This window comes from Culex pipiens, chromosome 2 (genome assembly GCF_016801865.2).
Source record: "Culex pipiens pallens isolate TS chromosome 2, TS_CPP_V2, whole genome shotgun sequence".
NCBI lineage: Eukaryota > Metazoa > Arthropoda > Insecta > Diptera > Culicidae > Culex > Culex pipiens.
In genome coordinates this window covers 141,769,963-141,792,864 of record NC_068938.1, presented here as the reverse complement: position 1 = coordinate 141,792,864, position 22,902 = coordinate 141,769,963, and the positions used below count along the sequence as shown (strand labels likewise).

The 22,902-nt window shown below is 38.6% G+C and overlaps 3 protein-coding genes across 3 annotated transcripts in view; 2 read left to right on the top strand and 1 right to left on the bottom strand.

Moving 5' to 3' along the window:
* The window catches only part of LOC120418004 (uncharacterized), a 46,466-nt gene that overhangs the window by 9,173 nt on the left and 14,391 nt on the right, over positions 1 to 22,902 (top strand). Inside the window, exons 3-9 of the mRNA XM_052707002.1 lie at positions 1,023 to 1,553; positions 9,205 to 9,562; positions 14,281 to 14,804; positions 16,805 to 17,046; positions 18,064 to 19,101; positions 19,348 to 19,792; positions 20,991 to 21,697. Coding sequence (XP_052562962.1) covers positions 1,023 to 1,553; positions 9,205 to 9,562; positions 14,281 to 14,804; positions 16,805 to 17,046; positions 18,064 to 19,101; positions 19,348 to 19,792; positions 20,991 to 21,697 — 3,845 coding nt within the window. The remainder of the gene's footprint in view (positions 1 to 1,022; positions 1,554 to 9,204; positions 9,563 to 14,280; positions 14,805 to 16,804; positions 17,047 to 18,063; positions 19,102 to 19,347; positions 19,793 to 20,990; positions 21,698 to 22,902) is intronic.
* Positions 9,058 to 9,773, bottom strand: LOC120417998 (peritrophin-1-like). The gene is made up of 2 exons (XM_039580243.2): positions 9,624 to 9,773; positions 9,058 to 9,565 (listed from the first exon to the last, which is right to left on the bottom strand). The coding sequence occupies exons 1-2, from the start codon at positions 9,628 to 9,630 to the stop codon at positions 9,192 to 9,194; spliced, it is 381 nt and encodes a 126-aa protein (XP_039436177.1). The 5' UTR covers positions 9,631 to 9,773; the 3' UTR covers positions 9,058 to 9,191.
* On the top strand, positions 13,970 to 15,051 carry LOC120417997 (integumentary mucin C.1-like). Its single transcript, XM_039580242.2, has one exon. It carries the CDS (start codon positions 14,061 to 14,063, stop codon positions 14,766 to 14,768), a length of 708 nt encoding a protein of 235 aa, XP_039436176.2. The 5' UTR covers positions 13,970 to 14,060; the 3' UTR covers positions 14,769 to 15,051.

The following is a 22,902-nucleotide window of genomic DNA, read 5'->3' as shown; positions in this document are numbered from 1 at the left end:
TCGCACACCCCAAATATATCATCAATCCGGTGACAGTCATCTCCAGATTACCAAATCCGCGCCCTAACTCTCTCGGCTATCTCGCCGCTGAGATATTTTCCGTATGCAGTATTACGATGTACGAGGAACCTTTTGGTACATTGGTGTTGAACCAAGCTTTATTAAAACGGTGAAATAGCCGAGATGGTTGGGGCGTGGACTTGGTTATCTGAATATAATTCTCGCCAGATTAATGTTATTTTTGGGGTGAGCAGACCTGATTTTTTTCTTCGGTACATTTTGTTTGTTTATATATTTTCTCATACAATATTACATGCTTTTTATCACAAAGGTGATGTGCACGCTTTTGCAAGCAATTGTACCATCGGATTTTTTGTTGCGTGAACTCTATGGATTATTGTTGATTCAAAACGGACAATAAATTTTACATAAAATGAAAAGTCTCTCGATTTTTTACAGTTAAGTATCGGGAAATGGCAATGATTTCAAAACTATATTTTAACTTTTTAATGTAAATTACGGTTATTCATATTTGTATTGTACAAAAATTCTATCTATCCAAGGTTCTTAATAAAAATCCAGAAACATTAAAGGGGTTGTACTGCCTGAGAAATAGACCTCGGTTTCGTGATCAGGGCCCAACAATCGTTTAACATTGAATATAAACAGTTATATTTATATTCGGCACAGAAAAAAGCAACGTTATTCCACTCCGTAACGGTTCCGGGTACAGGCCGGTATGATCCACAAGAGAATTGACCCCCTTTCTCTTGTGGATCATACCGGCAGAACAAAAGAGAGGAAGCGATTTCTCGGAGCTTTTATTCACCCTCTGTGGCTTGCTTTCGCTACCACTGCTGTCCACAGATTTTTTAGTAAATGTACAAGATATAAAAACTGGTAAAATTAATGGCACAAGCAACTGTTATATTTTTATTATAGATAATTGATATTTATAACACTATGGCATCTGACCATATCCGCCTTCTGCCAGCATTCTCTACTAGACATCCATTGACTAGTACCCCGAGCAATGGGCAACCTCCGGATAGTCGCAGCGGTTGCTCTGGGCGTTAAAATCCAACCCACGAGGGCAGTCCATTTCGAAGGCTCGACCACCGTAGCACTTCAGGAACTTTTGGCAGTTTCCGCGGACGGGGAAGTGCATCGGATTTTTCGGGTCATCGTTCCGGGGACACCTGACATCGACTACGCCTGGGACTACCACGTACGTCTCCTCTCCGGCGTACTGATGATATTGGGGCTGTTGATACTGTTGCTGGGGTTGTTGGTAGGGTTGTGGTTGCTGGTAAGCTGGTCGCTCTACTTGCTGGAACTGGGGACCGCTTGGAAGCTCAACTGGCCAGCTGGGCTGAGGAAGTGGCTGGGTCTGAGGACGTTGGGGAACGTTCTGAATTGGAGCAGCGTTGTACATGGGTGGTTGCTGCGGCATCTGAGAAGGCACAGTTTGCTGCTCGGCATTGTTTCCGGGCTGCTGATAAGCGTTCTGCTGCCACGCTTGATAGCTCAGTTGTGGTTCCGGCTGGGACCATGTGGGGGCTTGGTTTTCAGTGCGACTGGGTTGTTGCGACATCCAGGGTTGTTCTTCTCTGTCAACCTGTCCGTATGGCTGGAATTGCTGCCCGTAGGGTTGATATTGTTGGGCGATTGACTCCTGGGGCTTCCAGGCTGGCTCTTCCCTTACAATTGGCTGTTGAACCGGCATGTACGGCTGATACTGTTGTTGTTCTGGCTGTTGGTAAGGCTGATATTGTGGTTGTTCTGGCTGTTGAACTGGCTTGTAGGGTTGGAACTGCTGCTGCTCTGGCTGCTGGTATGGTTGGTACTGATGCTGTTCTGGTTGCTGAATCGGCACAATTGGAACGTACTGTTGTTGTTCTGGCAGTCGCACTGGCATGAATGGTTGGTATTGCTGTTGTTCTTGTGGCTTCCAGGCAGGTTCTTCCCTCACAATTGGCTGTTGAACCGGCATGTAGGGCTGGAATTGCTGCTGTTCTGGCCTTTGAGCCGGAAGGTATTGAGGGAAAAGCGAGATGGTTTCTTGCGGTTTCTTGGGTGGTTCAATAACCTGCTGCACAGTGCTGAACAGTGGGAACTTTGGCTGTTCCTGTGGCTTCCTGGCCGGTTCCTCTCTAACAACAGGCTGTTGCACTGGCTTGAAGGGTTGATACTCTTGAGGCTGCTGTACTTGCTGGAACACCGGGAACTGTTGCGATTGGGCACGGACAGGCTGCTGCAGTTGAACCGGGCGGAATGACCCTTGGTAGTCATGCTTCAACTGATTGTAATGCGGTTGGATGATAGCCCTTTCGTAATCATGGCGAACCATGGGCTGAACCACAGGTCGGTAAGGGTCATAAAGATCGACCTCCTCGACGCTCTCGACATGCTCAACGACGACTGGTTCGGGGGCTTGCTGCGTGTCAATCTCAGCTTCTTCAGACACTTCAGACGCCTCAGATTGGCTTCTTTCGGGTGCTTCCTCAATCTTCCAGTTTTGCCATGATTCTTGAACTTGCAGAAGAGGAGCTTGCTGGGCAATCACCAGCTGGCTGCTGACAACCAGCGCTAACGTAGCTATAAAATATCCTGAAAAGCAAATATTCAAATTATAATCTGATACACACAACACTACAGTTAACTACAAACCGAACATGTTCAAGAATAGCTATAGAACTCTGGTTGAAATTGCTTATATACGTTTGCAGTTGCCGGATGTCTAGAGATAACAATTCAACAGAAATGGTTTTACTTACGACAGGGGAAGCCACTTTGCTATCGTTTTCACATGTAGATTTTCTTTGAGATACGCAAGTGTAAGGCAAGTGTTTTTACAAATTTTATAATTGCATAATTTGTCGAAAAAATTGATAATGGATCTTCATTATCGCTGAAATTCTGTATCCTACTCTGCTATTTTGGGAACATTAAAGAATGACCTCGTTCAAGCATTAACTGCTGCTATTAAAGGTCTAAACCAAGACTAAGCAAAGCTTGCTGGGATTCCAATCAAGAGAGCACAGAGGCATCGAATTATGTATTCAAATAGGTATCCCTATCTCGTTCAAGTAACTTTTTGAAACAGGAGCAGTTCTCTACAAAATCGATCTTTTTTTTTGAATTTTAATTTTTGGTCTATGTCACAAGATAGCATGTCTTTGTCACAAGATAACACACAGCTGACGATTTTTAGAATTTGTTGGGTGATTTTTTAACTCTCTTGTACTATAGCTGTTTGGAAACCCTAAGAAAATAGTACAGAAAAGCAACATTGAACCCAAGTTCAATCCAAATGACCTGTTAACGAAACAAGCACAGATATTTCTTAAAATAGAAACAGCTTATGTTCAACAGAAGTTATGGAAAACTGCTGATGAACTTGGTAAAACTCAGAAATCTATAAAATCTCTGGCGTAATATTAGAACAACCCCTTACTGGCATCAAATTCGAGTTGTGTAATTATCAGGGGCGCCGACTTTGATGGGGCACGGGACCTTTTGACCCTTTCCCTTGGCGAGATAGCCCCTCCATATGACCCCCCATATGCCCCCCATACTCAGTCAGAACTCGGCGCCGTTGGTAATTATTAATGTTTATTGTCAATTGTCAATATAAATGGGACCATCGAGAGAAGCATCACATTACACAACAATGCAAAATAAAGGCTCGAACGAACATATATTAGGGGAAATATACTCATCACTTTTGCCGTTTTCCGCTGTTAAATCAACGTTTTCAAATGTTTCAACAATGGAAAGTTGCTTGCTCACTTTTATTTGAGATACTTATTACTTTGGAACAGTCAAAAACACTTTATATAAGCTGTAATTCATTATCAAAGTGCTGATCGGTCGATAATAGAAATAGGCTAAGAAAGAGTATAGTTCCTCATGTCCTGATGGTACTCAGCTATGCGAGAGCTATAACGCGATGTAAGTTTAACGCTCTAGCCAGCGCGTACCTTCAGAGAAGCTAAACCAGAACGACCAAATAACTTGATGATTTGGATTTTAGTTTAACACAAATAGTTTTATGCAGAACCCTTTGGGCACCAAAATCAATTGTTTGAATATTTTTAATGAATGTTTAAAAAAATGCATTAAATATGTTTTATAACAAAGGGGCATGACAAAACAGTGTGGAATTCTTCTTGAGCTCTCAAAAATACCTACCACATTAAATTTTAACCGCATTCAAGTTAATCCTTCTTCCAGAATTGAAATTTACCTAGCTATATAATTTTTTAATGCAATTTCAGTATACCCTCAGAATATCCAAATTGTGCAAATATTGATCTGTGATAATATTTTGAGCTTCTATGAAATATGATTATTTTTAACACTGAAACAAACACTTTTCTTTTGATATTTTGACATTTCAAAATAAAGATATCTCTATTTTCAGCGCTTTTTAAGCACAATTTCCTTTTAAAACGCAACCTCGTGCATTGAAACTGGCTTACGTTTCTTTCGTAATACTTGGTTTATAAAATTGTTTAACATTTAGACCAATTAGTCAAAATTTATTTTTCCAAAATAAAATTGTTATTCTTATTTCCGTTAAACTAAATCCTGAATTGATACGTTTAAAAAAATTGTTGTGGTAAATTTGCTCGTAGAAAGCGTAGATAATGATATGAAATAAAACTTGCTTTCTTGAATTGACATGCCCAACGATGAAAAAAATCCAAAAATATTTTTCAAGATTTAGATTTTGCTGAAACACCCTAAACTTGAGCCAAGCTGAGCATCACTAAGTCATCACGGAAATCTCGTTTTGCCTTCCTCACTGAGGTAAGGCTATAATCCTGCTCTTTTTTTTCATAAAATTATTTTTATTAAGTCCTTTTCGGTATTGGGACCTGGTTAGGACCGAGTCGGCTTTTGTAATTACATTTGACTTAATAATTACAGAGGATCTTGTGTGTAAATGTTAGTGGGAGGGGAGCCGATTACCCGCGGCCTACTCGGGGTTATAATCCTGCTCTAAAAATGAACTTTTTATTAAAAGCTCGAAGACCCACCTTCATGCATACATATCGACTCAGAGTCGAAAACTGAACAAATGTCTGTGTATGTAGGGTATTTTAACCATTAGTGGACCCCCTAGTAGAGCCAAAGCACATTTTTAACAAATTTTCAATATTTCAAGCACTTTTTTGTAACCCTTTTTTACAAAACAATGAAATTTGAAGTCTTTTGAACAATTTTGACTATTTGTTTCATCAGTTATTTGTTTTTGAGCAGAAAAATAGCCATTTGAAAAAAAAAGTTTTTTTGCCTGTTATGGACTCCCTTTTCCTATAGTGGACCCGGGTCCATAATCCAATTGTGGACCCGGGTCCACTATAGGCAAATTGTTATTTTTATACCAAATTTAACCGATTTTTGATGTTTTGATGCATGGTGTAAGTCTAATAATAGATACAGTCGACTCTCTGGCTGTCGATCTTCTCGATATCAATATTGCTCCATGTACCGATGAATTCTTTAGTCCCTTCAAACTGCATACTTCGATTGTCTTTATTCCTCAATATTTTCTCTTGCTTGAAGGATCTCTTCCTCGACGGTCCCTTGGATTCTATTTGCTTTAAACATCTATTCTGGTTGTCAATAATTTCATTTTCCCATGGCTTGCATAGACATTTTTCTTTGAGAAACGAAGCTTTGAAGGGTGTTTGACATTTCTTTGTTTTTGTTTGCTGGACGTTGCCATGATTCTCTCCCATAGCTGGTTAGCAAGAAAAAAACAATTTCAATCGAGTCTTCATTTTGCATCGTTCTGTAAACTGATGCTTCTCTTCCTCGACGGTCCCTTGGATATTGACAACCAGAGAGTCGACTGTATAATGAATAAAAGATGGATTTTGCTCACTTTTCATCATGAACAAATATGTTTTGTTAACAAATTTGGCTTTAAACAACGAAAACACCTAACAGACATTTAAACAAATTTATTTCCGAAAAAGATCAGAGAAAACGTTTTAAAAACTACTGTAAAAATAAAAATAATTAAACAAAGTAATTTTGATGCAAATTTTTCCATATTAATTACATAAATGGTTGACCGAAACTAAACAATAGATTTGTTTACAGTTGCTGATAAAACCACGCACGTTTATTTTAAAAAATGTTTTGTTATTGATTTATTATTATAAAATATCATTTCAAACTGAAATTATGATACTTCAGTTAAGTACAATTAACTATAGTTTTGATTAATTTTAAATTCTTACGGCTTCAGCATTTTTGGTACTTTTAACATGAAAACAGCTATATTTATACTCATAATTGAACAAAATATGCGTTTAGGTTGATAACAACAAGCATTTATTGTATGTTTAAGAGGAACTTTTGCTTAAATACACAGTTTTCTTAATTTTTGAAGGTTAAATTAACAGGGGTCCACTTTTGGAAAAGTTTGGATTTTCGTTGTCCTATATTGGACCCAGAATCGAAAACTGAACAAATGTCTGTGTATGTAGGGTATTTTAACCATTAGTGGACCCCCTAGTAGAGTCCCGCCCGTGTGGATCAATCGGACCGCGCACTGGCTCACAATCCAGAGGTTGCTGGTTCGAATCCCGCGGCGGGCGCTCTAAAATTCTTTGTGTAAATATGGGTATTCGGCGCCGTCGCTCCGTGCCATACTTTCATACACTTAGGAGCCCAGGGCGGCGAAGTCCTTGCAGATAAAAAGGAAGACACTAGTGGTTGGTACTAGCAATGGTGGCCGACAGCTATAAAGTCAACTTCGTTTTTTTTTTATATTGGACCCCCCTAATTTTTGCTCCAAAATGAGTAGTTCTTCGCTTTATTTTAGGAAAGTTCTATAAACTTACATTATTTCGACTTGCTGAAGTTAAATAATCAGTCAAAAAATGATTGGATATAGTTAATTCAATCATAAAATATAAATGCTGTTTTGTTGTGAAAATGCTAGTGGCCATGGCTGATTTCAGATGTCGAACTCAAAACACTTATTTTGGTGAAAAGGACGATTCAATGTCAGTCCAAATTGTTTTAAATGATGCTGAACATGCCAAATAAAAGATTTGTTGACAACAACACGCTTGAAATTGTTATTTTATTGAATTTTTCGTCAAAAACCCTTCAGAGGGTCCACTATAGGAAAGGGGTCCACTAATGGATAACGTACCCTATGTGACCAAAATTCTCACTGAGTTTTCTCAGAACTGGCTCAACCGATTTTGACCAAACCAGTTGTAATCGACTTGGTATAGGGTCCCATACATCGCTATTGAATTGTTTGAAGTTTCGATAACTAGTTCAAAAGTTATGTATAAAAATGTGTTTTCACATATATCTGGATCTCATTTATATGCATGTAAACGAGTTATGACCACTTAAGTGATATTTATGTACTTTTTTGAAGCCGGATCTCAATTAAATGTATGCCAACAATGTCCGGATCCATCACCCGACCCATCGTTGGTTAGATAATTGAGAGACCTTTCCAACGAGTCCACAACATTGAAGAACTGGCAACCCTGTCTCGAGTTATGACCACTTAAGTGATATTTATGTACTTTTTTGAAGCCGGATCTCAATTAAATGTATGCAAACGATGGCCGGATTCATTATCCGACCCATCGTTGGTTAGGTAATCCATAACCCTTTCCAATGAGTCCAAAACATTGATAATCTGGCAACCCTGTCTCGTGCTATGACCACTTAAGTTATATCTGTGTACTTATTTTTTCTGGATCTAAAAAAATAGCTGAATTATGTGTCCAAACCACTCATATTACCCATTGTTGGTAAAAAGTGAAGAAAGCATCAACCACATAGGTGGTTTAAGTTAGTTTTTTTTTATTTATACCGATAATGGTAAAATCCATCTAAGGTTTCGAGCTATTCAAATGATATTTCGCTTAAATTAAAATATATTTACTTTTTGAAAGTTGCTGTCTATTTTTGAGCTTTTTTCAATTGAGATCAAGAAAAAAAACAAACAAAAAAGTAGTATCAGAGATTTGGAAATTAAATTATGAAATAAAATTTAAAAAAAATGATGCTAACAAATGCAAAACATATCAGTATAAATAAAAATATAATAAAATAATCTTTATCCGAGTATCAAGCTTTTTATATTTTTTTTTATAATAATAAGTTGCTCTAGATTGTGGATTATCTCTAATTATTTTGCACAAAATTGTGTGCTGCTGCTGCATATTAAAATTATTACTATTTACTGTGCGCCCCGTTTATTTTTGAAAGGCGCTGCATAAATATTTAATAAATAATATCTCAAACAGTGACAGTTATTTTTATGTCTTAAAAACGGTATTACTGCCGGTATGCCGACTGCCTCCGCGGAATTTTCGAGATTTTTTTTACTCGCGAAAAAAAGTTTGAACGATGTTTTTGATCGCAGAAATTACAGATTTGCTCAAATTGAGTTCTGCAAAGTTCTAGGATCATCTAGGCATCCTAACAAATCACTGGAAAAAAGAATCGTCTTGATTGGGTGAGTTATGCCCGAGAACCAGCGAGTTGAAGTTCCAACTTTGTAGGGAGGCTTGGACGTCCGTGTAAGTTGGACATGCGTTGGCGTTCCAGTGTTTAAAAGATTTTGTTTTTTTTTTGTTAGAAGTTTGTCCTCCAAACATTATCTTTTGCTTATTATTTACTGCTTCACATTATTTTCCAGTATTTTTGGGTATTTTTCACTTTTTTTTTGTAAAACTTGAACGATTAGCTTTTGAGTCGATACAAAGTTTTCCAAAATATATCCGTTTTGCAAAAAGTTCTTCGAATCGATCTAAACATTTAGTGGTCGCTATGTGCAAAAACGTTAATTAATTCAACTCAAGATGGTTGGTTCCTTGGTGTCAAGTAAAACAAGTGTAATAATCAAACCCAAGGGCTTTTAAAAAAATTAGAGATCTCCTTTCAATGTTTTTTTTTTAATGCCTTGTATCGATGATAAAATTTCAAGGATTCTCATTTGAAGTCAACGTTACAGTTTAGAGTTTTGGACGGTGAAGAACCACAAATCAACATTTGGATATATGCAAGATTAGAACATGTTGTCAAAGGTTACATTTCAATCCTCGTGGTTGCAAGGGGTGAAACATTACGCCATTCGACATTGCTTTATTTATCCAGTTGTTACAAAACAAGATCACATTCTATGAGTAGAACAATTACCATCCATAGTTGAAGCTGCAACGGGCCAGCTCTGGGTAGTCGCACCGGTTAACCTGGATTCCGAACTCCAGTCCGGCGGGGCATTCATGCTCGTAGGCACGGCCTCCGTAGCACTTCATGAACTTGCGGCAATCGCCGTTGACGGGCAGATGGGTTGGGTTGATCGGGTCATCCATACGCGGGCAACGGGTATCGACGACTCCTGGCACAATCCTGTAACCGTCCGGGCTCATCTGCTGCTGCTGCTGGGGCCACTGCATCTGCTGTTGCCACTGTTGCTGCTCCCACTGCTGTTGTTGCCACTGGGGCTGGTAGTATTGCGGGACGGCGGCAACGCCAGCCGCAGCAATTACGAAACACAGAGCGAGTACTGAGAGAACAATTGTATAATTAGTTTGTGGACAGAACAATAGTTTGTTGAATACTACCTTTCATTTTGGGTGATTTCGGTGTTTGACGTAAGAAGAACTGTTGAAGAATGATGATGGTGAATGGGAATCCACTTGCTTTTATACGTCGCCTTTTTTTGCTAATTGAAACAAGTTACCACAGTTGTATCAAATTAAATAAAGTGACATCACGGTACTAGAAAACTCGCTTCTCGGGCGATAGTACATTACATAATGGACATTCGAAAAATTTAGAGATGGAAATCAAAAATAGATACCGTTACTCGGTTCCCAGAAGGTGTACCATTTGCTTCCGCTTTTATCAATTGACTCTTTTGAAATTTCAATGCCACAATGCCACACCGTGGTTGCGTCCTTTAGACCGAATTCATATCGGGTTCAAGTTGACGCGATGAATAGTACGTATGCTTTGCAGGATAAGGGTTATGTCCTATTTTCATAATCTTTGGAAATTGTCACTATTAAAAAGATATTTGATCCAGTAATTTTCAACTATAGAAAAAGAAAATGAAATGCAAACCTGTCAAAGCATTGGATTAAAAAACTTTTAAATGTTCCGAAAATGTGGCTCGGTAAAACTTCAAACTATCTGATTTTTTATAAGAACTGCCCTAGAATTTGTCATCAGGGGGCAACAAATGAATATTCACTAAAACAATTATTATATATTTGTAATCAAATATGAACTTTTTAACCATTTAACAAATCTTAAATTTTTTTTATTTTTAGAAATTTAATGTTATTTTGCAAATGTTTGATTGTAGCATAACTAGACAGCAATTCCCCACGAAAACAGCATGACTCGAAAAAAAAGTTCTCCGATCGGGCTCAAAATTTTTCTGGGGGTTCCTTGGCCGAAATAATTAGACCCGTATTTTTTTTTTTGTTTGGCCATAAGGGTGACCTACGCCGTGTTAGGGTTGTCCGAAAAATGGCAATTTTCGTCATTTTCCGCAAAAAAACACTTTTTCAAAAAATCATATCTCCGCGACATTTCATCAGATTTTAGCTGTCTTAGACGCAAAAGAAAGGTGATTAATTTGGCTATTTAGGAAAAATAGTAAGAAGTTTCAAAAATCTAGCTAAACATTTGAAAAGGTCGTATGAAAACTTAAAATGCTGTTTTGAAGGTCTCGGGACCAAAGAGTCTTTGTCTAAAAATATATTTAGGGTACCAAAAAATGCGTATTTCAAAACAGTATAAAAAATGAAATTAAGAGCCATGGTTTCAACATTTTAATGAAAAAAGTGTTTTAAAATGCATTATACAACTGTCCAGTTATTTTGCCTTCATTAGTTTACAAAATATGTAAGTATTGACGAAAATTTTATTTTCTGCGAATTTTTTTTTTGCGATGCTGTGTATTGGAATTTCATTAACATTCAAAACATTTTTTAACAAGGCCAAACATGCTAAATATTATAATCAATGCAGAAAAATGCATTTTAGATTGTTTACTGTTGATAAGTTTTTTATTTTCGTGGAAATTTTGAAGTTTTTTGGAAAAAATATTTTTTTTGCCCCATGATTTTTCAGACCATTTTTGAAGGGGAGGGGGCGACATAAACTTTGAAAAATATTTGCAACGGCCTTAAATTAAAATAAAAAGTTTTTTCTCACATCCAACCTAGAACAGATACCAGTTGGACTACTTTTTTCATAACAATGTATAAAACTATTCTTTACTTTTTATTGTTTAAAAATGTGCTTTCTTATCCTTCATCCTCTTGCTGATGATAAAAATACATTAAAATTACCTTAGTTCTGTATTGGCTACTATTAAGAATATCAACTAGAGAGCCTATATAGTTCCCTAATATCAACACCATTATTGTGAATTTAAAATCATCTAGTAATGTGCTCTAAAGGGGTCTTAAAACGGGTAATAAATCAAGAATTTTTCTCATATGATAAATATCACACCCACTGGTGGGTGATTAAGGCAATTTTATCTTACTTATCAAAAATTGTAATCAAATCATTTATTTGTTTTGCAAAAAGTGGCTCAAGGTGACTTATTTAGCATTTAGCAGTTTAGTAGTGAAACAAAAAGATGATTATCTTACCCCCACCTATAAATCAATTTCGATTTCGTTTCGTAAAAAATTTCGGGTTCGTATAAGTCCAAGGAAGGTTCTTACGCCAAAAAGTTATAACTTTGGCCACTCAGCAACCGATTCCAGAAAATCTGCAGATTGTGTGGGAAAAGTTACGTAAAATAAAATTTTGATCACAGTCGGCTGAATAAGCAAAAAAGTTAGAAACGTCAACAAACGTAAAAAGGCAGAACGAAGTTTGTCGTGTAAGGCTTGTAGGGGGAGAGGGGGTAATATGCACCCCCGGGGCAAAATGCACCCCTTGCTTTTCTCGGTATTTGGAAGAATTTTCCGGGGGAAAAATCATAGAAATTGGAAGCTTAGCACTGCTAAACCATGCTGGACAAATTTGAGCATCGTGATATAAAAACAGCTTAAGTTATTTGCAAAACTGTAAAATGTTGTGTTTTCATCTAATTTTCATTGAACTTTCATTATGATTTTTGGGCAATAAAAAAGCATTCATTGTTATTCTAAGTGTTGAGGTATATATTTTTTGCCATAATCTTCATTATTCTGAAGATAGATGAGTCCAAAAACATCAAAAAATGCATTTTTAATTAAATTTTCTGCAAAAAGCGGGGTCGGGGCAAAATGCACTGCTGTGAAGCTCCTTTGTAAAAACAGCGGTGTCATCTAGTGGTGACTAGTGAAAACTGCTTTTACCCGGTGCATTTTGCCCCGTTGTTGTAGTGCATTTTGCCCCAATGTTGCGGTGCATATTGCCCCGCATGGTTGCTTGAAAGTAATCAAAAATATTTTTAGAAATCTGTTATTTTTAAACAATTTTGAGGTTTTTAATGACTTTTTTCACTTGGATGACGTTAACTAATAGTTATTTATGAACATCTAACGAAATTCTTTTACAGAAATGCTGTTATGGTTGAGAAATCACAGTTTTCCCTTAGGGGGTGCATATTACCCCCTGTCCTCCTATGTTATAACTTTCTTGGATTTTTTAAAGTTGCTGGGCAAAAATCAAAGAAAGTAACAAACACCTAATACTATTAGTACCAGAAAAAAACTAAAACTTTCCCTCTTTCGCATTTATCATCTAAACGTTACTGATAAGGTTTTCTTTCAATTCAAAGTAACGTATAAAGCTATCTGAAGCCAAAAAAGCACAGCGTGAAAGCTTTTGGAGCTTTTGTGATGAAAGGGCAATGAAATGTTTCCACGATAGCTGTTATTTCTTTGCGATGATTGTCGAACCAAATAACAGCACTAAATAGTAGGCACTCAAATTTGTCGCAAAATAAGGGAAACACCAGTTAGGAAAACTTTGATAACTCATTTTTATTCGCAGAATTTGCTTACATTTCGTAGCTTGTGTGTTCTCTTGTGACACGCCAATTCATGATCTGTCATTGGTCCTTTTCCATAAGAAGTATGACGAAACCTTACCAAAAAAATGCAGGATAGACCTTTAAATTCCAATTTTTAATGCAACTTCCCAAATATGAGCTTGATTGGACATAACTGAAGCTTTGAATTTAAATGTGATTTAACTCGTATAAAGACACACTATCACCTGAACGGGAGTGTCTTGCATGAGTCATTTTAAAATGTCATACTGTTTGCCGTTGTGCTTTCATGAAACTGAAGATACAGTTTTCATGGGGATGCATGGTATTTTGAGATAGTTTAATGTTCCTCTGACACAGACTTGATTTTTTTACCGTTACTCATAATGCCCAATATATTATATAGGTGTAGATAAGGAGATCAAGCTTTATTGATCTTGAACCATAACCTTTATACAACTTCCCATCGACATTGTTAATCAAGTGACGAATGACTTCTCTAGGAGTCACGCTAATAAAATAAACCACAATATGGTTAATCAGCAATGTGCTATTCATTGGAAAACAGCTAGTACCACACCCAATTGACGTTCAAACCAACCGGTTTGTAGACCCAATCTTGGTGACCAAGATTACAGCGAGCCCGTGCGTCGACACAGATCCGATCGACTTCCTCGTGTCTGCGAAGCAAACAGCTCACGCGGATTCGTTCGCAATGAACTTTCGTTTAGGTGAAGGGGGTTAATCTCGAGGAATACTGATTATCTGATACTGTCCTGTGGTGTTGCATTGAACATTTGAAGTGTTAAGGTTTTGGAAATCTTTGGTTGTGCAATTTTGGTGCCGCTGACGGTACACGTGTATATCGTCCCAATTAGAGTCGTATCTGCCGAATTATCCCGATAAGATACTGAAGAATTCCTAGAACAACATGTTGGCCTATAAAAGACAATGCCTAATCCGTGTTGCGAACAGTTCATATTTGGTGGTTTGATCAAGTAGAGTAAAGATTTTAATTTTATTGTGAAGTGTTGAAATTCCCAGTGATAGCAGGATGCGATCAGTCCTGTTGGTTTTGGCGAGCACTCTCGCGCTAAGCTTTGCTAATCCGATCTGGTGGCCGGAACTGTGCCCGGTAGGAGCCCCCCAGTCACATAAGCCGCACGAGAATGATTGTTGCTTGTTCTACACGTGCAACAGCGGATGGGCATATCTGATGAACTGTCCCCAGAACCAACACTTCTGGGCAGCGGCTCAACGGTGTGAATATCCAGCGACTGCCCAATGTACGCTTCCGCTTTCGTCCTGTACTGGAGCACCTCCAGCTCCCGCCACCACCACTACCACAACGCCAGCTCCAATTGTGCCAACAACTACTACAACAACTCCAGCACCAGTAACGACAACAACTCCGGTGCCAACGACAACAACTCCTGTGCCAACCACAACGACTCCGGTTATACCGGAAGCACCCACTCCAGCCCCGACCGCAGCACCCACAACAACGACTCCAGCGCCCACTCCCGCTCCCACCCCAGCACCGACGACAACAACTCAGGCGCCCACAACCTTGGCTCCGACGACGACTCCCATCATTCCGGAAGCCCCCACCCCTACTCCGGTGATTCCGGAAGCTCCAACTCCGGGAACCACCACGGTAGCCTCGACCACCACCGTAGCAGGCCCTGTTACCACACCGGATGCCGCGGTTCCAACGGTGGAAACCGTCCCGCCACCAACGGTCGAAACCGTCGCATACTAGACTCGACCCTTCCAAATCCATCAACTCCGCAAACAAGTATCATAATTAGGAGCATTCGGTAGCACCTCGAGCGGCAATCGGAATAAACCTCCAGTGATCCAGTGGTTGTTACTACTGTAATCGATGACACCGTTTTTTATTAGTACTAATAAGTAGATAAGATATCCCCAGCGGGCTGCCGTCTGCTATTCAATAAACTCATTATCAATAGTGGTAAAACGATGAATTTTTCGTCCAACAGCGCAATTAAAGTCGTCATTAAAGATTTCCTGTTCTCACATGATTTTTTTTGCTTTCTTTGTTTAGATTAAAAAGTACCTTTTATAAATTCTCTACTGTTACCATCATGTAGGGTTAATTGCAATCATCAAAGCTTATTATTTGTTTGTCATTTTCAATATTTTTTCTGTTATTGGGCTCTGTTATTTCAATAAATAACACTTTTTTGAAAATGTCCCCTTCTGCCCTTGAGAACAGATGCGAGTTTTTTTGAATAGGTCCTATAAAAATATAGAACACAATAGCTTATAGGACCTTTTTAAACAAAAAAAAAACTCTAGAATTATTTATAAAAATATATTTTTTGCATGGATCGTATGCTAACGTCAAACTACCCCACCCCCTCTTCGTGAAATATCGACGTATTTTATGGATGGCCCCAAAAGTTATTGACGTATAACCATCTCCTCGAAGACAATATTTTGTTTTGTAGTTGGTTGAATAAGTGCTTGACGACTTACTTTAGTCTATAAAATTTTAGGGGAGACAGTTTGTTTATTAAGGAAATCGTTTAAAATCTTAATTTTGTCTCTATAGAGATAACGAACCTATGCCACCTATGAACAAATAGTGTAATTTTGTGATATTTTTGAAAAAGTGATTTTTAACATCAAAATCAACATGTTATGCCAGAATCGGATAAGAAAAAAAATCCAGCATTTTCGTTGCATCAACATTTCTATATTTTCTAAATCATTCTAAGAGAATACTGTAAATTAAGAAAAAGATAGTAATTTGAACTACACGGAGAAAAATGAGTTCCCAACATCGTGAAAAAGCGTTCACGAAATTCGGAACCACGAACAAAGTGTTCAAATTGCATGGTACGTTCTTAAAAAAAATGAAGAGTGGTTTTTGCGAAAAATGTCGGAAATTGCCATTTTTTGAACCACCCTAGCACGATGTAGGTCACCCTAATGGCCAAACCAAAAAAATACGGGTCTTATTATTTTGGCCAAGAGCCCGATCGGAGAACTTTTTTGGGTTAAGCTCTTTTCAAATGAAATTGCTGTATACCAGGGGGAGACGACTTCTACACTTGAAATTACTTAACGGCCTAGCAACAACCAAGGCTGGAATCGACGTTTTACTTCCCTATCCGATGGAAGGTTGGAGCAGATGCATGGGAATCGAATCATTCAGCCACGCCTGCGGAAATAAGAACCTTGTAGTTAAGTCAACTCACTTCAACTACTTTATTTCTGGGCTTCAACTACTTCATTTCTGGGCTGTAACTGCTTAGTATGTTTTGAGTAAAGGGTTCCCCAATTTTGTGGCTGTGTCCTCAACCAAGTTTAATTGAACACATTCTAAATGAGCAGTTTGGAAAAGGTTTGGTAAAATTAAATATGGCGATCTCGACAAAATTACCCGGGAATCGAGAGGATTGAAAAAAGTCCATTGGGGAATTTATCCTGGGAATTCCCACTCGTCCCCCGTGAATCCTATGAAATTTGTAATTCTTCTCAGGCATTTTAACAATCTTGTTTTCCATGTTATAGGTAAATTGTTTATCAATTTACTGCATGATTATTACCATAAAACCCAAAGTATACAGAAACGTCTTATTTGCACAATATATTTCTGTAGAACAAAAACACGTCCACAATTTGTCGCACCAGTTGATGGGACTCTTATGTGCTCACAGGTAGACTATGGCAATGATAACACAAAATTACTGGCACCAAACATCTGATCAACAACCATTGATTGTCCAGACTTGTGTTCCCAATCCCATTCGACCACGATGTCACCAGCTAAATTGACGATATTTCTGGCCGCTTGCGTGATTCTTGTGCTTGGTCGTTCCTCAACACGCGCCAAAAGTGATGACAACCCTGCGCTGGGAGGCGCTCCTCAGCTGGAGTTTTTGTTCAATTTGATGATGCGACTACGCTGTCCAGATGACCAAAAATGGAACAACGTGCTAAAACTGTGCATCGTCGTACCAACGGCACCGACGCAGGGCACCACCTGGACGGCTCCAACCGCCCCCACGGTCATGTCCACCCCGACTCCACCAACTGGATTCTAGCAAGGAACGGGAAATCATCGAAATTGAAAGACCATTGCATTACGTAATGGCCAACAGAGTGTGCAAGGAAAGCGTTGTATGAACTGTATCCTTTTCGTTTAATTGATTTCGTCAATTGATACAGTTGTTCTACATTAAAGCTGATAAAAATAAAACTTTTACACAAATTGTCTTCTTCTTTGCCTTTCTTAAGACCGTTAAGGTTACCGACTTTACCGACTCCGACTCCATAGCCTTGGTTTTGAAGATTTGTATTGTTAACGAAAATATGAGTGCACCGTTTAAATCATTTCCAAATGTTAGTGCTGGATTTTTTTTTTTGTTGATTTATTTGCGTATCAATCATTTTAAAATCGATAATTTTTGAGGAAAAAAAAATTGACGGTCTTTTCTTTTTACTCGATATTTATAGTTCTGCGACCTCATATGAGTAAATTTTGAGTGGTTGATTACTTGTTACATTAACAAATGCATTTTTGCAATATTCTGCTCACGTCATATTTGATATTGACCACTATCCTGAATTACAAATTCGCAGATAACTTTGGGGTATTTTGAGCATTTTGAGATCATATCTGAGATTAACAACCCAAAATCCGCAAAAATAATGTTTGGTGACTATCCGAATATTATCCATTTTTTTCCTGAGGACCTCGGATTGTCGGGTCTGGACCTTTATATAAATGTAATCAAGGAACAACCACACGATGAAATAGATGCATCGAATCAAATTGATATTTTTAAAGATACTCTTGAGTGAACACAGAATTTATTTTTCCAGCTAGTGTTCTTCAAATAAATCAGATTGGTTCCAAATCAATATTTAAAAACTATTAGTCAAAACCAATCTTTCTAAGCGCCTCTGATAAAAAGTTGACAGAGTACAAGCTAATAACACTAATTTTCTCTATGGCATCGTTTTTTTCATTCAATGCCATACCCACTCTCAGACCTCTATAAATGTAAGCTTACCCGGAATAGGAGTCAAACACAGTGCATAGAATTCGTCGCGTAGTGAAGTTCATTACACGGGAGTTCACAGTGGAAGCAGTTATGGTCATCAAGTGGGTGTTGGGCGTGTTCGCCTTCACAGTCGGTTTGCAGAACGTGGCCGAGTCGGCGGGAATTTGTGGAACGGCTGCTATTCGACGGCACTGGTCCGATTGTCGAAAGTTTGTCGAGTGTGGCGAGGATGCCACCGTGGTGTTCCAGTGTCCGGAGCGGAGCTTCTTCAACCCTGTTACGTTGGTGTGTGATTTCGCCATGTACCATGAGTGCGTGGTAGAAGATAATGCAGACATCGGATTCTTGACAACGCGTAATCTATTAGAAGCCAAGCCTGGTCAACTGGTTATGGACGGTAGATGTAACGAGCTACGGTTGGGTGCCAAGTTTGTGAATCCTGAAGATTGCAGTCAGTTTTATCACTGTTCGCCATCTGGACCAATGCTTTTCGATTGCCCTGCCAATTTGTTGTTCAATTCAAGATTAAATGTCTGCGATTGGCCACAGAATGTAGAGGATTGCAGTGGACCAGGACCAGGACCAGGGCCGGGTCCTGGACCCGGTCCGGATCCAGAAGAATGCAAGGACCTCTGTATCCCTGATACGCGCTGTTCAAAGGACTGTCACCTAAACATCATCTTCCTGCCTCATCCCGGTTCATGTAGTTCTTATTTGGCATGTACAAATAACGGATTTGCGTGTCATAGAGATTGCCCAACTGGATTATACTGGAGCAACTGGCTTCAGCGTTGTGTACCGCGTTATGAGTCCGAATGCGAAGACCCGTTACCACTGCCGTGCCCTGACTGTGAATGGGATTATCGCTGCCCGCCAGACGACGACCCAGACTATCCCATCCTACTGCCACATCCTGATCGATGCGACGCCTTCTTGAAGTGTCACATAGGTAAAGCTTGCGTGATCGATTGTCCATACGACACGAATTTCAACCAAATTACGGGACAGTGCGAACCTGGCGAATGTGTAACGACTCCACCACCAGTAGCAACTACGGTAAGACGTCAACTCAGTAGTGGTAATTACTAAGAAAAAACTAAACACAACTTAATCAAAGAGTCAATCAAACTGATTACTTTTTACTTGTGGCGTTTTTCAAAACGCCCAAAAAGCAAAATATAAAAAAATGGTTTATTGTACGAAATTCCACAAACGCATAAATAGATTATACAAAAACTATTGGTACGCGAGAGCGTTTTAAGCATTATTTATTTAAATTTTTACGGTATTTTTCTTTTACAGCCAGAAGAACCAACAACAGAAACAACACCAACAACAACACCAACAACAACACCAACGACAACTCCAACAACAACTCCGACAACCACACCAACAACAACACCGACAACAACCCCAACAACCACACCGACTACAACTCCGACAACCACACCAACAACCACACCGACTACAACTCCGACAACCACACCAACAACAACTCCAACAACAACCCCAACAACCACACCAACAACAACTCCAACAACTACTCCAACAACCACACCAACAACTACTCCGACAACCACACCAACAACTACTCCGACAACCACGCCAACAACAACTCCGACAACCACACCAACAACTACTCCGACAACCACGCCAACAACAACTCCGACAACCACACCAACAACAACTCCAACAACAACCCCAACAACCACACCAACAACAACTCCAACAACCACACCAACAACAAGTAAGTAGTTTATTGTACGAGGTGTTTATGGTGGTTCGTAGTTGTGGATCACTCGAAGGCCTGTAGAGGACATTCAAATAAGAAGCAATCTCTGACTGGGACAAATAATTCAAACGTATGATATTGTTTATCCTTTGCCTAAGGACGAAACTGTTTATAACGCATCATCTGAAACTGGCGTAACGTCATGATTCCAAATCCGGACACATAGTACCATATTATTTTTGTTATAGCTCACAAAAAATCATGTAATAAGTTGGAAATGTAGAAATATCATCAGGATTTAGTATAAACGGTCAGTTATAAGAAAATGCATGCAAAATATGTCTTTTCTAACAATTTTTCATCAGAATTTAAAAATTAAAATGACTTGTTGTGCTTCGAATCCCGGACACTGTTAAAAGCTGAAACGAAATCCGGACACTTTTGCTTCGAATTCCGGACACTCGATTTTGCTTATGAATCGCACAAATTTGGACTGAAATGTTAGTGAATGGCATTCTTTAGGTCTCAAATCAGCTGTTAACTTCAAAACAATCGAAAGTTTATATACAAATTTGTTAGAATTTGGGGAAATCAAAAACATTAATTTCTGCTTTGCCTTCCCGGTGCTTTGGACGCCTATGAAATATTTCCGTTGAAATGTTTCGCATTTTTAGTAAACTTATAATTTCATTTTATTTAATAGTTTTGGCACTAACTACAGCGTTCAGACAAACTTTAAATGAAAGTTGATGTTAGAATTCAACACAGTTTTACATTCCTAATGCGAACTTATATCCAAATAAATGATAAAACAAGTTGAAGTGTCCGGGTTCCGAAGACAAAAAATATTCTATCGGTGAAAAATCTGAAATCAATTTTGCATAGGCCTTTTTATCTGGGTGCAGCATAGTGGTTCAAAAAGCGGCCTAAGTTTAGAGCTGTATAATCGGAACCAATTTACTGTTCGCAAAATGATACCAAGAAGCGGCAAGTTTTGTAATCGATCTATAACCTGCCAAATAACATGAATAATCTTATTCCGATATTATCTCTGCGCTTCATAATCTAGGAACTTCCATTTGGTTGCTCTTTTGATTCACACAATTTTAGCGTGACGTACTTTATCGATGAAGCCTAAGCGCAATTACGACGATTTGTGTTTATTAAAACAGACAAATGTTATTTTTATTTCAAAATTATTTTTTTCCCGCAGCACCAACAACGCCAGGACCAGATTGTCCTGTCTGTCCACCCAGAGTTTGCAAGCCCGACAAGAGGTGCCCAACAGATCCATGCCTTCAATGTGACCCGGTTCTGTTGCCACACCCTGACTATTGTGAAATGTTCCTCAAGTGTACCCACGGATTTGCCTGTGAAATGAAGTGCCCTGCTGGACTTCACTGGAGCACCGCTGCAAATCGCTGCGATTGGCCATTCCTGGGTGACTGTGCCACTGGCGACGTTCCCACGATTCCACCACCAGCCGACTGCCCGCTCGATTACCGGTGTCCTGCGTTCGATAACCCCTGGGATCCGACCATGTTGCCACATCCGGATGACTGTACCAAGTTTATCAAGTGTGACAATAAGCGAGGATGCGTGAGGAGCTGTCCCGAGGGTCTTCACTGGAGTGTTGCCCACAATCGTTGTGAGTGGCCGAACGTTGCTGGATGTGATCCGGACATTCCCATCCCAGATCCCGAGTGTCCGATTTGTCCCTGCACGCCCTGTCGGATGAGAAGAGATCAACATCCCTGTGTCGATAATAGTGTCTGCAAGCGAAGCGTTTTCACCAGTCTAAGTCTTCCGTACGAGCAGGACTTCACCCGGTTTTACGAATGTCTGAACGGTAAGGCATGTCTACTGGACTGCCCTCAAGGATCACGGTTCAACCGGATGCGACAACGTTGTGAAGATGTTTAATGAAGTTTTTGATTGTTTGTAATAAAATCTAAATGCTACCCAAATCAAAAGGAACTCAATCGTTTCAAATTGTAGTAATGTATATATTCAATTGAGAAACGTAAGACAATGTTTCAAAGTGAGTCATTTGATTTTCATTTAAGGCTGCACAGTAACGAAGGAAGTTGTTTTATTCTTATTCCAAAATTGTCAAACATACGGACCCAATCCTGCATTAACGGGATTGTAAAATTAATCAAACTTTGTTGTAAAATACCTGTAGTTTTAAAGATACTAAAATGTCTGTAACAAAAATCTGGGTGCAAAAGCTCTGGTTGATGTGCACCGTTAAACTGATTTTCTAGATACTAGATCTAGACCAATGGTATAGATTTATGATAAATTACATCATCGTTTTTATTTATTTTTTGACAAAATTACATTATTTTTAATGGTACAAGTTTTAATCGAAAAATTGATGCATAGCACAATCTAATGCTTCGGAATACGTTAATTTTATTATCATTTATAAAAATGCTTACAAGATAGGAACCCCAACAAGCTAGGAACAAAAGAGCAAAGAGGCATCGACATGTTTCAAAATGTTGATTCGTGGTAAAAATGGCAGACATATTTTTTTAATCTATTTCTTATAATTTATAGCAAATTTGGAACTTTGTATCAACTTAACCTCATTTTTTTATTCTTTTAACAAAAATATGTGAACCTAGTTAATCGAAAACTTTTTTAAGATTTTTTTCAAATGAATCATAAAAAGTCAGCTAATCTATTTGACGTGATCAATTTAATTGGTTAACTTTTAAGCTAAAATTTGCAAGGAACACTGTGACTACAAGGCCTCCGGATTTTGAAATAATTGAAAAATGGTTTCTGGAAATTTTGTGGCCTGCTTCAGTATTCAAGTTGCAATAAAATTAAATCTAAAATATTATTTTAAAATAAATTGAAATCCTATCCACTAGAAAGTAATAGGTATTCACAACGAACAAATTTACTATAGAAACAATGCATGACTATTAGGATGTAATGACTCTTTTTAAGCATTCAGGAGCTTGTTCTGGTGGGCTAACAGGAACTGGCGCCCTTACCTTGAATTTTAAATGAGATTTAACTCGTTAAAAGATTTTTTTTCAAAAATGTAATTTTTTGAGGAATGTTTGCCTCTTATTTTCAAAAATCACTAGCGAGTAGGCCAGGTCCTT

Bases quoted from the DNA above. Each gene is read 5' to 3' on its own strand.
- LOC120417997 (XM_039580242.2), top strand. From the start codon at position 14,061: ATGCGATCAGTCCTGTTGGTTTTGGCGAGCACTCTCGCGCTAAGCTTT.